At 46.2% G+C, this 15,190-nt stretch overlaps 1 protein-coding gene across 1 annotated transcript in view; it reads left to right on the top strand.

Moving 5' to 3' along the window:
* LOC126426617 (forkhead box protein D3-A-like) overlaps positions 1–15,190 on the top strand; it is a 587,591-nt gene that overhangs the window by 446,880 nt on the left and 125,521 nt on the right. The window contains exon 5 of the mRNA XM_050088507.1: positions 9,511–9,646. Coding sequence (XP_049944464.1) covers positions 9,511–9,646 — 136 coding nt within the window. The remainder of the gene's footprint in view (positions 1–9,510; positions 9,647–15,190) is intronic.

Genomic DNA, 15,190 nt, shown 5'->3' with positions numbered 1-15,190 from the left:
ACCCACTTCTAAAAGTTTGCACGATTCAACAACCTTCACCATAAACTTTAGACATTCTGCAGTACATATTCACGGGTTTCTCGCCTTCAGCAAGTAAAAAACGAATAATTGAACGTTCTGCAACTAATGTCGACGTTTCAAGCGGACTCACCATCTTGAAATGTATTTTTTAGGCTATAACCAAAAAAATATTGATACATGAGCTGATCAGGGCTCATTCCAGTGATGCCAACTTAAAGCCATAAAAGTACCAAACTTGTCCTACTAACAGTTTTTTCCTGAGACCAATTTGTCTCTTGAATTATTGAATGATCCTCGTACAATAATTATAGAAAGTATCTGACCTTCTACCTGTTTCAACGTAATGTGCCTTTATCTGCTTGTAGCTCCCTTGAAAACGGGCAAATTAACACGAAAAACAAAGCTTTTCAACCTCAGTCTTCACCCTTTAGCACTGACTATTCGTAATGCTCAAATAGTGTTATGATCCCCAATTGCAGCATGATTTTTGAGTAGAGTTTCAAAAAATTGAAATAAGTAGCAGAATACTGGATACTTTTTTTGTAGTATTCAACAACTTATCACTTTAAGAGAAAAGCAGAGAACGTTGGACGGACTAAGTTTTGTTTTATTTTCCTGTTTAATATTTTATTCCGTTTATGTTGAAACTGAGAGAGTAGAAATTTTTCAATCCTTGTTCGATTTCTACGTTTATTACAGAAATAAAAAAAAATACAGAAAGTAGGTTATTTCACAAACCGGTTATTCTGAGTGGTTGTAACAATCAGGTTAAATTGGCGGATAAAAAAAGGTGCAACCGAAAATCGATTGTTTCAGTGATAACCGCCACCCCTAGTCCAAAGACTCAGCTGTGCGATACTCTATGCTATTCTATCCTGTGCGAAGCTCTTCACCTCCGAATAACTGCTGCAGCCTTCATCCCTCTGAATCTGCTTAAAATAAGTGACACAGCTCAACTACTTTTTTCCTTTAATTTCCTTCGACTCTTACAACGGCAGGTCTGGTTGTAGCTAATCTTTCGCACCCTGTATTTTATCCGCGCTAGCTTCAGAATTTCACTTTCGATTCACTCTTGCAAACTGTGAATGCAGAAGCGATAAAACACAGGCAGCGAAAGGTTACCTCCAGTTTGTAGGGGAGACTGCTGGACTTGGAAACACTTCTCAGATTTTCACATCTACACAGCACTATAATAGAAGTTCAGCACATTTTCTTATTTCATTTTGTAACGTTCTTTTACAATTTTTTTTTTTTTTTTTTGTATTTTGTTTGCCAATGAATATTCAGTGCGTAATCTTTGTCTTACACAAATTTACTGAGTGATGTGTTGTTGAGCAAACGATTTAATCTGCAAAACCAGTACCCAATTTTCATAATGAAATCAGTCCCTCTGAAATTTACTGAGTATCGTGATCACTGAGTTCTATGGACCTAACGGATGTAAACTTGGTATTCTGTTCTCCCCACAGTTGGTATAGAAAATATTCAATCTTGGCACAGCGAAGTGCAATGCCGACCGTAAAATAGCTTCATACAAATAATATCAGTAGAATGGCTGATAAATGAGTAACGTTGCAAATGTTCAATGAAAATACTGGATATTGGCTCAGCACTCTGCAATGCTGCCCACATTGAAGCTGTTAGAAACATTAACACTTCTCTGATTCTGGCACATTAATATTTTTCTGACTCTGATTGAAAAATGATTTCTTTAAAAAAATTCATTGATTTCAAATAAGCACGACATGTAAGGGGATGAGATACTCATGAGGGGATATCCTAAGACCAAATGCTTCAGTTCGGAAATTGTACCCAAAATAAAGTTTCTCCTTCACAAAATCTGATATGAAACATTTTACATTAACTTCAAAATCAGTGAACTTCTCAACTGTTCTACAATTCTTACTTACTGTCACAATTAAAAAAAAAAAGTCTGACATCGTTTGAAAAAAATAGATTCCAAAATTTAACTTCTGTGAGTCAGGATTACAAAACACGCGAAATATTACAAATCAGGTAATACCAAATCAACCTATACACTAAATCTGATGGAGAATTCTTGGTTCCAGCATTCAAGGGTAAGCACTGAAAAAATTAGCGAAATCCACATTGCATTGCTGCATACTTAAAAGGTAAACATACAAAATTTCGTTACCTTACAGATTTGTTCCAGTTGCTTCACCTTTGAGTTACAGTATAAATTCATTACTCTCCTACAACTGCCACGGGCAATGCTCAGTAATTCTTAACGGTCAGTATCATTTCAGTTGCTGATAATCGTACAGCCCCACGAATTAATAACGCACTTTACACTTTTATAGAAATAGCTACCACCTAACATTTGCCGGCCGGTGTGACCGAGCGGTTCTAGGCGCTTCAGTCTGTAACCGCGCGACCGCTAGGGTCGCAGGTTCGAACCCTGCCTCGGGCATGGATGTGTGTGATGTCCTTAGGTTAGTTAGGCTTAAGTAGTTGTAAGTTCTAGGGGACTGATGACCGCAGATGTTAAGTCCCATAGTGCTCGGAGCCATTTGAACCATTTTTGAACCTAACACTTAGTGGCTCTGTGTGAGTATAAACAATATCATTTCGCCCATACGCCAACAACTAAATTTTTCCAGCTAGCCAGTAGCTTTACGCCTTACATCCTACCTATAAACTCTGCTACTGAGCTCCATGCTACCCTATTTACAATCGATTCTGCCACTCAGGTAACATCTTTGCTTCAGTGCTGTCAAAAATACAATCTCAGGTCATTTTTCGTGAATTATATTACAAAATCGGGCTCCACGTACAAGTGGACCACTCACAAATTTGAAATGATAGGATTCATTCACTTTTTGAGTGCTGTAGTCTTTTTACGAGGTGCATTCAAGTTCTAAGGCCTCCGATTTTTTTTCTAATTAACTACTCACCCGAAATCGATGAAATTGTCGTTACTTCTCGACGTAATCGCCCTGCAGACGTACACATTTTTCACAACGCTGACGCCACGATTCCATGGCAGCGGCGAAGGCTTCTTTGGGAGTCTGTTTTGACCACTGGAAAATCGCTGAGGCAATAGCAGCACAGCTGGTGAATGTGCGGCCACGGAGAGTGTCTTTCGTTGTTGGAAAAAGCCAAAAGTCACTAGGAGCCAGGTCAGATGAGTAGGGAGCATGAGGAATCACTTCAAAGTTGTTATCACGAAGAAACTGTTGCGTAACGTTAGCTCGATGTGCGGGTGCGTTGTCTCGGTGAAACAGCACACGCGCAGCCCTTCCCGGACGTTTTTGTTGCAGTGCAGGAAGGAATTTGTTCTTCAAAACATTTTCGTAGGATGCACCCGTTACCGTAGTGCCCTTTGGAACGCAATGGGTACGGATTACGCCCTCGCTGTCCCAGAACATGGACACCGTCATTTTTTCAGCACTGGCGGTTACCCGAAATTTTTTTGGTGGCGGTGAATCTGTGCACTTTCATTGAGCTGACTGGCGCTTTGTTTCTGGATTGAAAAATGGCATCCACGTCTCGTCCATTGTCATAACCGACGGAAAGAAAGTCCCATTCGTGCTGTCGTTGCGCGTCAACATTGCTCGGCAACATGCCACACGTGCAGCCGTGTGGTCGTCCGTCAGCATTCGTGGCACCCACCTGGATGACACTTTTCGCATTTTCAGGTCGTCATGCAGGATTGTGTGCACAGAACCCACAGAAATGCCAACTCTGGAGGCGATCTGTTCCACAGTCATTCGGCGATCCCGAAAAACAATTCTCTCCACTTTCTCGATCGTGTCGTCAGATCGACTTGTGCGAGCCCGAGGTTGTTTCAGTTTGTTGTCACACGATGTTGTGCCTTCATTAAACTGTCGCACCCACGAACGCACTTTCCACACATCCGTAACTGACTCACCATGTGTCTCCTTCAACTGTCGATACATTTCAATTGGTTTCACACCACGCAAATTCAGAAAACGAATGATTGCACGCTGTTCAAGTAAGGAAAACGTCGCCATTTTAAGTATTTAAAACAGTTCTCATTCTCACCGCTGGTGGTAATATTCCATCTGCCATACGGTGCTGCCATCTCTGGGACGTATTGACAATGAACGCGGCCTCATTTTAAAACAATGCACATGTTTCTATCTCTTTCAAGTCCAGAAAAAAAAAATCGGAGGCCTTAGAACTTGAATGCACCTCGTATGAATGTGAATTACCAATTCGAAGCACAACCTGGCCATGTACTTAGGAACAGTTATTCTGTTCATATCTGAAAGCGTTCTCATCAAGTGTGTCTTGTCAGTACAGTATTTAATCTCCTGTCTGATACATTTTTAATATACTACACATCAGTAACTACGAGTGAAATCAAAGTAAGAAGTACTACTATCGAATACTAGTTGAAAGTGAAGCACATCTTGGTATGTAAACTGTTTCCAACTAACACAGACTTCTGTTTTCAAGAGTGGGAAAAATGTTAAGGGATTAGAAAAACTTAGTTCATTTGTAAAGATCACGTGTACAATACTTAAAGACTTGTGTCTCAAGGCACAAAATCGATAAATTATGCCTTAACGAACCACATGTCGCGTAACTAGTTTTGAAAATACACAGATTCTTAATCATCATAAAACGCTTTAACTGTTGTGGATTGGCAAGAGAGCCAACCCACTATGAGAGGAAGCCGAAAGGCACGCGTTTTAGCTCACGCAGGCTGGCGTGAGGTCTGGAACAGGACAAGGAAGTTAGACTTTAGCAAAAAACGTACATAGCTGCTGGAATACTTAACTTTAATCCATAAATGGTGAACATCGCTCTTGACGGTACATGTTTTACAGCATCAATAGTAACTGGTAATGGCGCCTTGCTAGGTCGTAGCAAATGACGTAGCTGAAGGCTATGCTAACTATCGTCTCGGCAAATGAGAGCTTATTTTGTCAGTGAACCGTCGCTAGCAAAGTCGGCTGTACAACTGGGGCGAGTGCTAGGAAGTCTCTCTAGACCTGCCGTGTGGCGGCGCTCGGTCTGCAATCACTGACAGTGGCGACACGCGGATCCGACGTATACTAACGGACCGCGTCCGATTTAAAAGCTACCACCTAGCAAGTGTGGTGTCGGGCGGTGACACCTCATTAGCTAGAAAACTGAGAGTAGCCTCCAGAAATTTTAATATACTGTGCAGCAGTTACATATGTAGAACTGACAATATTCATAAACGCTGCACAAAACACAATATTGTGTGTCACGACAACGAAAACTGTAGAAAATTCCGCAAACTGCTGTGTCTGCTGCTACTGAGTCTTCCTTCATGTGGTTGTAAAATTGGTCACTACATCTAGACATCGATGAGAAAACACAATGTGTTCCTGGGTACACTAACCTCCAGGTACAACTCCGTCTGCTACAGAAACCAGACTCCACTTGTAAAAGCTGGACGAAATACACTCCTGGAAATGGAAAAAAGAACACATTGACACCGGTGTGTCAGACCCACCATACTTGCTCCGGACACCGCGAGAGGGCTGTACAAGCAATGATCACACGCACGGCACAGCGGACACACCAGGAACCGCGGTGTTGGCCGTCGAATGGCGCTAGCTGCGCAGCATTTGTGCACCGCCGCCGTCAGTGTCAGCCAGTTTGCCGTGGCATACGGAGCTCCATCGCAGTCTTTAACACTGGTAGCATGCCGCGACAGCGTGGACATGAACCGTATGTGCAGTTGACGGACTTTGAGCGAGGGCGTATAGTGGGCATGCGGGAGGCCGGGTGGACGTACCGCCGAATTGCTCAACACGTGGGGCGTGAGGTCTCCACAGTACATCGATGTTGTCGCCAGTGGTCGGCGGAAGGTGCACGTGCCCGTCGACCTGGGACCGGACCGCAGCGACGCACGGATGCACGCCAAGACCGTAGGATCCTACGCAGTGCCGTAGGGGACCGCACCGCCACTTCCCAGCAAATTAGGGACACTGGGGTATCGGCGAGGACCATTCGCAACCGTCTCCATGAAGCTGGGCTACGGTCCCGCACACCGTTAGGCCGTCTTCCGCTCACGCCCCAACGCCTCCAGTGGTGTCGCGACAGGCGTGAATGGAGGGACGAATGGAGACGTGTCGTCTTCAGCGATGAGAGTCGCTTCTGCCTTGGTGCCAATGATGGTCGTATGCGTGTTTGGCGCCGTGCAGGTGAGCGCCACAATCAGGACTGCATACGACCGAGGCACACAGGGCCAACACCCGGCATCATGGTGTGGGGAGCGATCTCCTACACTGGCCGTACACCACTGGTGATCGTCGAGGGGACACTGAATAGTGCACGGTACATCCAAACCGTCATCGAACCCATCGTTCTACCATTCCTAGACCGGCAAGGGAACTTGCTGTTCCAACAGGACAATGCACGTCCACATGTATCCCATGCCACCCAACGTGCTCTAGAAGGTGTAAGTCAACGACCCTGGCCAGCAAGATCTCCGGATCTGTCCCCCATTGAGCATTTTTGGGACTGGATGAAGCGTCGTCTCACGCGGTCTGCACGTCCAGCACGAACGCTGGTCCAACTGAGGCGCCAGGTGGAAATGGCATGGCAAGCCGTTCCACAGGACTACATCCAGCATCTCTACGATCGTCTCCATGGGAGAATAGCAGCCTGCATTGCTGCGAAAGGTGGATATACACTGTACTAGTGCCGACATTGTGCATGCTCTGTTGCCTGTGTCTATGTGCCTGTGGTTCTGTCAGTGTGATCATGTGATGTATCTGACCCCAGGAATGTGTCAATAAAGTTTCCCCTTCCTAGGACAATGAATTCACGGTGTTCTTATTTCAATTTCCAGGAGTGTATAAGGGAAGGAATGGCTGCGAAGTGTGTGAGGCAGCATTGTTGCCTGTCCCCAATGTTGCCCGATCTGCACGTTGAGCAAGCAGTAAACAAGCAAAGAAGAAATTTTGTAAAAGGAAGTAAAGCTCAGGGAGAAGAAGTGAAAACTTTTGAGGGTTCCCAATGACGTTCTAATTCTGTGAGAGACACCAAACGACTTGATAAACAGTTCAGTGGAAAGTATAGTGTCTCGAAAAGAGGATAAAAGATAAGCATGAAGAAAAACAACACGAGGATAACGGAATATAGTCAAATTGAACCAGTTGATACTGAAGAAATTGGATTAGGAAATGGAACACTAAACGTAGTAGAGGAGGTTTGCTTCTGGGCAGCAAAATAACTGATGATAAACGAAGTAGAGGAGATACAAAACGCAGACTGGAATAAAAGTAGAAGCGTTTCTGAAGAGGAGAAATTCGTGACCGTAGAATCTTAATTGAAGTTTTAGGAAGTGTTTTCTGGTGACAATAAGAGAATAGAAGCTTTCCAAATGTGGTGCTGCAGAAGAGTGCTGAAGCTTAGATGAGTAGATTGTATAACTAATGAGGAGCTACTGAATAGAATGGGGAGACAAGAAATTTGTAGCGCAACATGACTAAAAGAAGGGATTGGTTGGTAGGACACATTCTGAGACATCAAGGGATCACTAATTTAGTACTGGAGGGAAGCGTAGAGGATAAAAATCGTAGAGGGAGACCAAGAGATGAATACACAAAGTAGATTCAGAAGGATGTAGGCTGCAGTAGGTACTGGGAGATGAAGAAGCTTGCACAGGATAGAGTAGAATGGAGAGCTGCATCAAACCAGTCTCAGGACTGAAGACCATGACAACAACACTACCTACAATAAAAGTATAACGGATCAAAATATGCTGTCCAACCAACACTCAAATCTTTTCGTGTATCTTCTAAGATATTACAGTCACCGCTGCCTAGCATGTTACTACATCCATCCGTTGAACCAAACCGATCTTACCCGAAGATGACTTCTACCAGTAATAATTCGCGTCAGCATTTTTCAGCTATGGCTTATTAAACTGATCCTTTACTAATATTCACTCTAGTGTGCACCTGTCACTTATTGGAATTCGAAATATTACATTCTTCATGGAACCCTAGAGTATTTCACCTATCTTGTATACAGGAGGGTCATTCAATAATCAGAGAGACAAATTTGTCAGGAGCGTTTATTTTTACAAAACAATACTTTTTCTTCTTTTAAACATAATCCCCTTGAACATTTATGCACTTGTTCCAACGTACTACAAGCTTTTCTATTCCGGCTGCAAAGAACTCTTCATCTTGTTGTTTGAACCAATTTCCCACAAACTTCTTAAGGTCCTCGTTTTCCTGGAACCTCTTCACACGCAATGCCACCTCCAGTGCACCAGACCAATGGAAATCACTAGGAGCTACATCACGACTCTAAGGGCATTAGGCAGTACTTCCCAGCCCATTAAGTCTACGGTTTCACGGGTTAGTTGAGCAATATGAGGACGTGCGTTGTCTTGCTGGAGAATCACACCTCTCCTCTGAGATCGACGACGTCTCTCTCTCGAGGCTGGCAGTACCTTGTTTAAAAGCAAATACGAGTAGTATTGGCTGTTCATTGTACGCTGCTCTTCCATATCATCACAAAAAACTGGACCTTCAGCATCGCAAATCGCAGTCAAGACGACTTTTCCTGCTGACGCTCGGGTTCTGAATTTTTTCTTGACAGGTGAGTTGGTGTGCTTGCACTCCGTGCTTTGTCTTTTTGATTCTGGCTCATAGTAATGAACCCAAGTTTCGCCACAAGTTAGAATTTTGTTGAGGAAGTGCTCACCTTCTCTTTCATAACGTTTTTTAGCTCTGTGCACACTCTCAACCTTGCTTCCTTGTGTAGCCGCGTCAGTTCCTTTGGGACCCATCTTGCACATGTTTTGCGGTACTTCAGCTGGTTACAGATAATGTTATAAACTGTACCAGTACTAACTTGAACCTTATCAGCTATGATTTCCACAGCCACACAGCATTCGGCACGAGTAATATCAATCCGACATTCAAGTGAGGGAGTTGAAACTACAACTGGTCGACCAGAACGATGTTCGTCAGTCACTGAGCCGCGACCATTTTTTGCTCTACCCACTTGTGAAAATTTGCACGATTACAACCTTCACCATGAAGTTCAGACATTCTACAGTATATATTTACTGATTTCTCGCCTTCAGCAAGTAAAAGACGAGTGACTAATGTGGACGTTTCAAGTGGAGTCGCCATCTTGAAATCCATTTTTCAGATTATAAACAAAACAATGTAGATACACCAGCTGATCAGGGCTCGTTCCAATGGTCCCAACGTAAAGCCATCAGGCTGCGAAACTTGCCCTACTGACATTTTTTCTCAGACCAATTTCCCTGTTTAATTATTGAATGACCGTCGTAGTTTTGTTAAGGTTGGTTCCACCAAATATCACCAGAGACCTTGTTTCGACTTGAGACTTTCAATGCTTGGGCATGTGTCTCGAAAGTCTCGCTGTACCTTTACGTTACCTTACACATGTTCATAGTCGAGTAGACATTTGGGGCCAGTAGGCCAGGAAGTGTCTCTGCGAGAGACGTTTCCAACGCTGTGCTCGTTTCATCGTCAGGACCGCCGCTCACCCCCGGCGCGGAGGACGTGACGAGCAGCACGGGCCTGGGCCAGCAGCAGCCCATGGAGCCGCACCACCACACGCTGGTCGCCATGGCGCTCGAGCACCACCACGCCACCTACCTCCAGCCTGGGTGAGTACCGACACACACACACACATGTATACACTACTGGCCATTAGAATTCCTACACCAAGAAGAAATGCAGATGCTAAACTGGTATTCATTGGACAAATATGTTATACTAGAACTGACACGTGATTACATTTTCACGGAGTTTGGGTGCATAGAGCCTGAGAAATCAGTACCCAGAACAACCACCTCTGGCCATAATAACGGCCTTGATACGTTTGAGAATTGAGTCAAACAGAGCTCGGATGGCGTGTACAGGTACAGCTGCCCGTGCAGCTTCAACACGATACCACAGTTTATCGAGGGTAGTGACTGGCGTATTGTGACGAGCCAGTTGCTCGGCCACCATTGACCAGACGTTTTCAATCTGGAGAATGTGCTGGCCAGGGCAGCAGCCGTACATTATCTGTATCCAGAAAGGCCCGTACAGGACCTGCAACATGCGGTCGTGTATTATCCTGTTGAAATTTAGGGTTTCGCAGGGATCGAGTGAAGGGTAGAGCCACGGGTCGTAACACATCTGAAATCTAACGTGCGCTGTTCAAAGTGCCGTCAGTGCGAACAAGAGGTGACCGAAACGTGTAACCGATGGGACCCCATATCATCACGCCGGGTGATACGCCAGTATGGCGATGACGAATACACGCTTCCAAAGTGCGTTCACGGCGATGTCGGCAAACACGGATGCGACCATCATGATACTGTAAACAGAACTTGGAAGCATCCGAAAAAATGACGTTTTGCGATTCGTGCACCCAGGTTCGTCGTTGAGTACACCATCGGAGGCGGCCCTGTCTGTGATGCAGCATCAAAGGTAACCGCAGCCACGGTCTCCGAGCTGATAGTCCGTGCTGCTGCAAACGTCGTCGAACTGTTCGTGCAGATGTTTGTTGTCTTGCAAACGTCCCCATCTGTTGACACAGGAATCGAGACGTGGCTGCACGATCCGTTACAGCCATGTCGATAAGATGCTTGTCATCTCGACTGCTAGTGATACGAGGTCGTTGGGATCCAGCACGGCGTTCCGTATTACCCTCCTGAACCCACTGATTCCATATTCTGCTAACAGTCATCGGATCTCGACCAATGCGAGCAGCAATGTCGCGATACGATAAACCGCAATCGCGATAGGCCACAATCCGACGTTTCTCAAAGTCGGAAACGTGATGGTACGCATTTCTCCTCCTTAGACGAGGCATCACAACAACGTTTCACCAGGAAACGCCGGTCAACTGCTGTTTGTGTATGAGAAATCGGTTGGAAACTTTCCTCATGTCAGCACGTTGTAGGTGTCGCCACCGGCGTCAACCTTGTGTGAATGCTCTGAAAAGCTAATCATTTCCATATCACAGCATCTTCTGCCTGTCGGTTAAATTTCGCGTCTGTAACACGTCAGTTTCGTAGTGTAGCAATTTTAATGGCCAGTAGTATATATATATATATATATATATATATATATATATATATATATATATATATATATATATATATATATATATATCGGGTGGACAAAAATTGTGTCACGAAATTTTAACACTGGAAAGCTGATGCCAGTTGGAACCAATATTACTAATGTTGTGTTGGTCGACAACACACCATTTATAAACTAGCGAAACTTGGCAGCAGGCATTCCGATTGGCCATGTGGTTGCCCTGTTGCCAGATGCTCTGGACAACGCATGACAGCAAATGCTTACCCTCCTGGAGTTTGCAATGTATCCGTGGCGGCCCGCACGCTCGGTTGTAGCGCTCCAGCCTTCCACTCTGGGGGCCCGGGGGCGAATCCCCAGAGATCCGGACACGTGCAATGTAGTTTCGTGATAACACATACTGGCAACTAACCCATCAACAGCTATTAATTCGCGTACAGAAAGTCTTTTACAAATTGTGTGGCAGAACAGTACATCACAGACATCATGAGTCCTCAAATGTTGCTCGTCATGCGACAGTGTTGCGGTACTATTTTCCAACAGAACAATGCACGCGCACCTGTGACACATGTTGCTATGAATCGATCGAGGAACTGTTATGCAGAACAGTACATCACAGATGTCCTAAGTCCTCACGTGTTACTCCTCATACGACAGTGTTGTGGTACTATTTTCCAACAGAACAACACTCGTGCACATGTTCCTGTTAATATTGAGCTACTCTCGTGTTGCTATGAACCAATCAAGGGAACTGAGATGGCAGAACAGTACATCACAGACGTCCCGAGTCCTCACATGTTACCCCTCATATGACAGTGTCGTGGTACTACACTCCTGGAAATGGAAAAAAGAACACATTGATACCGGTGTGTCAGACCCACCATACTTGCTCCGGACACTGCGAGAGGGCTGTACAAGCAATGATCACACGCACAGCACAGCGGACACACCAGGAACCGCGGTGTTGGCCGTCGAATGGCGCTAGCTGCGCAGCAATTGTGCACCGCCGCCGTCAGTGTCAGCCAGTTTGCCGTGGCATACGGAGCTCCATCGCAGTCTTTAACACTGGTAGCATGCCGTGACAGCGTGGACGTGAACCGTATGTGCAGTTGACGGACTTTGAGCGAGGGCGTATAGTGGGCATGCGGGAGGCCGGGTGGACGTACCGCCGAATTGCTCAACACGTGGGGCGTGAGGTCTCCACAGTACATCGATGTTGTCGCCAGTGGTCGGCGGAAGGTGCACGTGCCCGTCGACCTGGGACCGGACCGCAGCGACGCACGGATGCACGCCAAGACCGTAGGATCCTACGCAGTGCCGTAGGGGACCGCACCGCCACTTCCCAGCAAATTAGGGACACTGTTGCTCCTGGGGTATCGGCGAGGACCATTCGCAACCGTCTCCATGAAGCTGGGCTACGGTCCCGCACACCGTTAGGCCGTCTTCCGCTCACGCCCCAACATCGTGGAGCCCGCCTCCAGTGGTGTCGCGACAGGCGTGAATGGAGGGACGAATGGAGACGTGTCGTCTTCAGCGATGAGAGTCGCTTCTGCCTTGGTGCCAATGATGGTCGTATGCGTGTTTGGCGCCGTGCAGGTGAGCGCCACAATCAGGACTGCATACGACTGAGGCACACAGGGCCAACACCCGGCATCATGGTGTGGGGAGCGATCTCCTACACTGGCCGTACACCACTGGTGATCGTCGAGGGGACACTGAATAGTGCACGGTACATCCAAACCGTCATCGAACCCATCGTTCTACCATTCCTAGACCGGCAAGGGAAATTGCTGTTCCAACAGGACAATGCACGACCGCATGTATCCCGTGCCACCCAACGTGCTCTAGAAGGTGTAAGTCAACTACCCTGGCCAGCAAGATCTCCGGATCTGTCCCCCATTGAGCATGTTTGGGACTGGATGAAGCGTCGTCGCACGCGGTCTGCACGTCCAGCACGAACGCTGGTCCAACTGAGGCGCCAGGTGGAAATGGCATGGCAAGCCGTTCCACAGGACTACATCCAGCATCTCTACGATCGTCTCCATGGGAGAATAGCAGCCTGCATTGCTGCGAAAGGTGGATATACACTGTACTAGTGCCGACATTGTGCATGCTCTGTTGCCTGTGTCTATGTGCCTGTGGTTCTGTCAGTGTGATCATGTGATGTATCTGACCCCAGGAATGTGTCAATAAAGTTTCCCCTTCCTGGGACAATGAATTCACGGTGTTCTTATTTCAATTTCCAGGAGTGTATTTTCCAACAGAACAACACTCGTCCACGTATTCCTGTTAATACTGAGCTACTCTCCTGTTGCTATGAACCGATCAAGGGAAGTGAGATGGCAGAACAGTACATCACAGACGTCCTGATTCCTCACATATTACTCCTCATACGACAGTGTCGTTGTACCATTTTCCAACATGACAATGCTCTGGCCCGCACGGCTTGTGTTCCTGTTAATATTGAGCTACTCTCGTGGCTAGCATGACCCCCAGAATTGTCCCAAATAGAATTTGTGTGGGAACAGCGTGGATATTACTGCATACTATTGCCAGGGCCACGATACCAAGGACCTGAAACAACATTTGTGGAGCAGCCTGGAACAGATACGGCACCCTTCCCAAGAGAATCAGTGCATGGGTCCAAGTAACAGTGCATGCTAAGTCATACTGGTAAATCTGCCAAACCAATGAAGTAACGTCGCGTCTATTCTCTAACCATGAAGTTTCATTTCGTTTTCTGGTCCTCTTATGGACACTTCACTTTTTTGGGGTGGGTCAAAGGAAGTTTTAGACTTTGGGCACAGGTTCCTTACACCAAACCGAGGACAAAAATTCGTCTAAACATGTATCCATAATCCTTCGTTTTCGATTTACAAAGTTTACTTGGAGCAGATTTGCAGCGACACCGTAAGAACGTAAATGCACACATTCAGAGACAGGTAGGACTGTTGAGGGTGGACATGGGCACCAGTTTAAGAGAAATGTGTGGGCTGTGACAGTCTGATCAAATGGCTCTGAGCACTATGGGACTTAACATCTGAGGTCATCAGTGCCCTACACCTAGAACTACTTAAACCTAACTAACCTAAGGACGTCACACACATCCATGCCCGAGGCAGGATTCGAACCTGCGACCGTAGCAGCAGCGTTGTTCCAGACCGAGGCGCCTAGAACCGCTCGGCCACAGCGCCCGGCGTATGACAGTCTGCTAGGTCCGTATGTCCTCCCAGAAAGTGCCCAGGATTAGTATGAAGGAACATGTGGTTTATGCACAGTGTGCCACCAGCACATTCCAGTGTCACTGTTGGATACGCACCGGCTAGTATCTACTTCGACGGGTAGACAGGGTAGAGCAGGCCAAGTTTCACGGCCTGCGTACTCTCTTGAACTCAATCCTTAGGATTTTTATCTCTGGGGTCACCGTAAACAATTGTGCCTCGACAACCTGGAGGCAGAAACTCGAGTACATGTGCTGGAGGCGTGTCATCCAGTATTTGAAAGGGAGAGACAGTCCACGATTCTTCGAATGCGTCCATGTGTGGAACCAAGAACTGGCAATTTTGACCATTTACATGTATTTCTTAGTTGACACTTCCGCGCTGAAAATGTGTAAATGAAGTCTTGAACGTAAAAATTCGCCGGCCGGGGTGGCCGAGCGGTTCTAGGCGCTACAGAAGGAACCGCGCGACCGCTACGGCCGCAGGTTCGAATCCTGCCTCGGGCATGGATGTGTGTGATGTCGTTAGGTTAGTTAGGTTTAAGTAGTTCTAAGTTCTAGGGGACTGATGACCTCAGAAGTTAAGTCCCATAGTGCTCTGAGCCATTTGAACCCATGAAAATTCAGTAATACTACTATGGCTGCGGCCGGACAAATTGCGTGACTACCACACTCTATGTCTACTTCACAGACTCCTCGTCGCGCAAGCACCCCAGTACCTTGCTTCAGAGATTAAAAACCTGTCATGCCATCATAATAGAAACACGAGGTCACTCTTATTTGGTATCCTAACTGTGCCCACTCACAAAACAAAAACTTTTGCAAACTCCTTCTCAGTTGCCGCTGTCCGCCTCTGGAACAAACTGCCCCTTACCTTGTGCAAAATTCAATCTCTTGC

Source organism: Schistocerca serialis, chromosome 11 (assembly GCF_023864345.2).
Source record: "Schistocerca serialis cubense isolate TAMUIC-IGC-003099 chromosome 11, iqSchSeri2.2, whole genome shotgun sequence".
Taxonomy (NCBI): domain Eukaryota; kingdom Metazoa; phylum Arthropoda; class Insecta; order Orthoptera; family Acrididae; genus Schistocerca; species Schistocerca serialis.
This window is presented reverse-complemented; position numbering and strand designations above follow the sequence as displayed.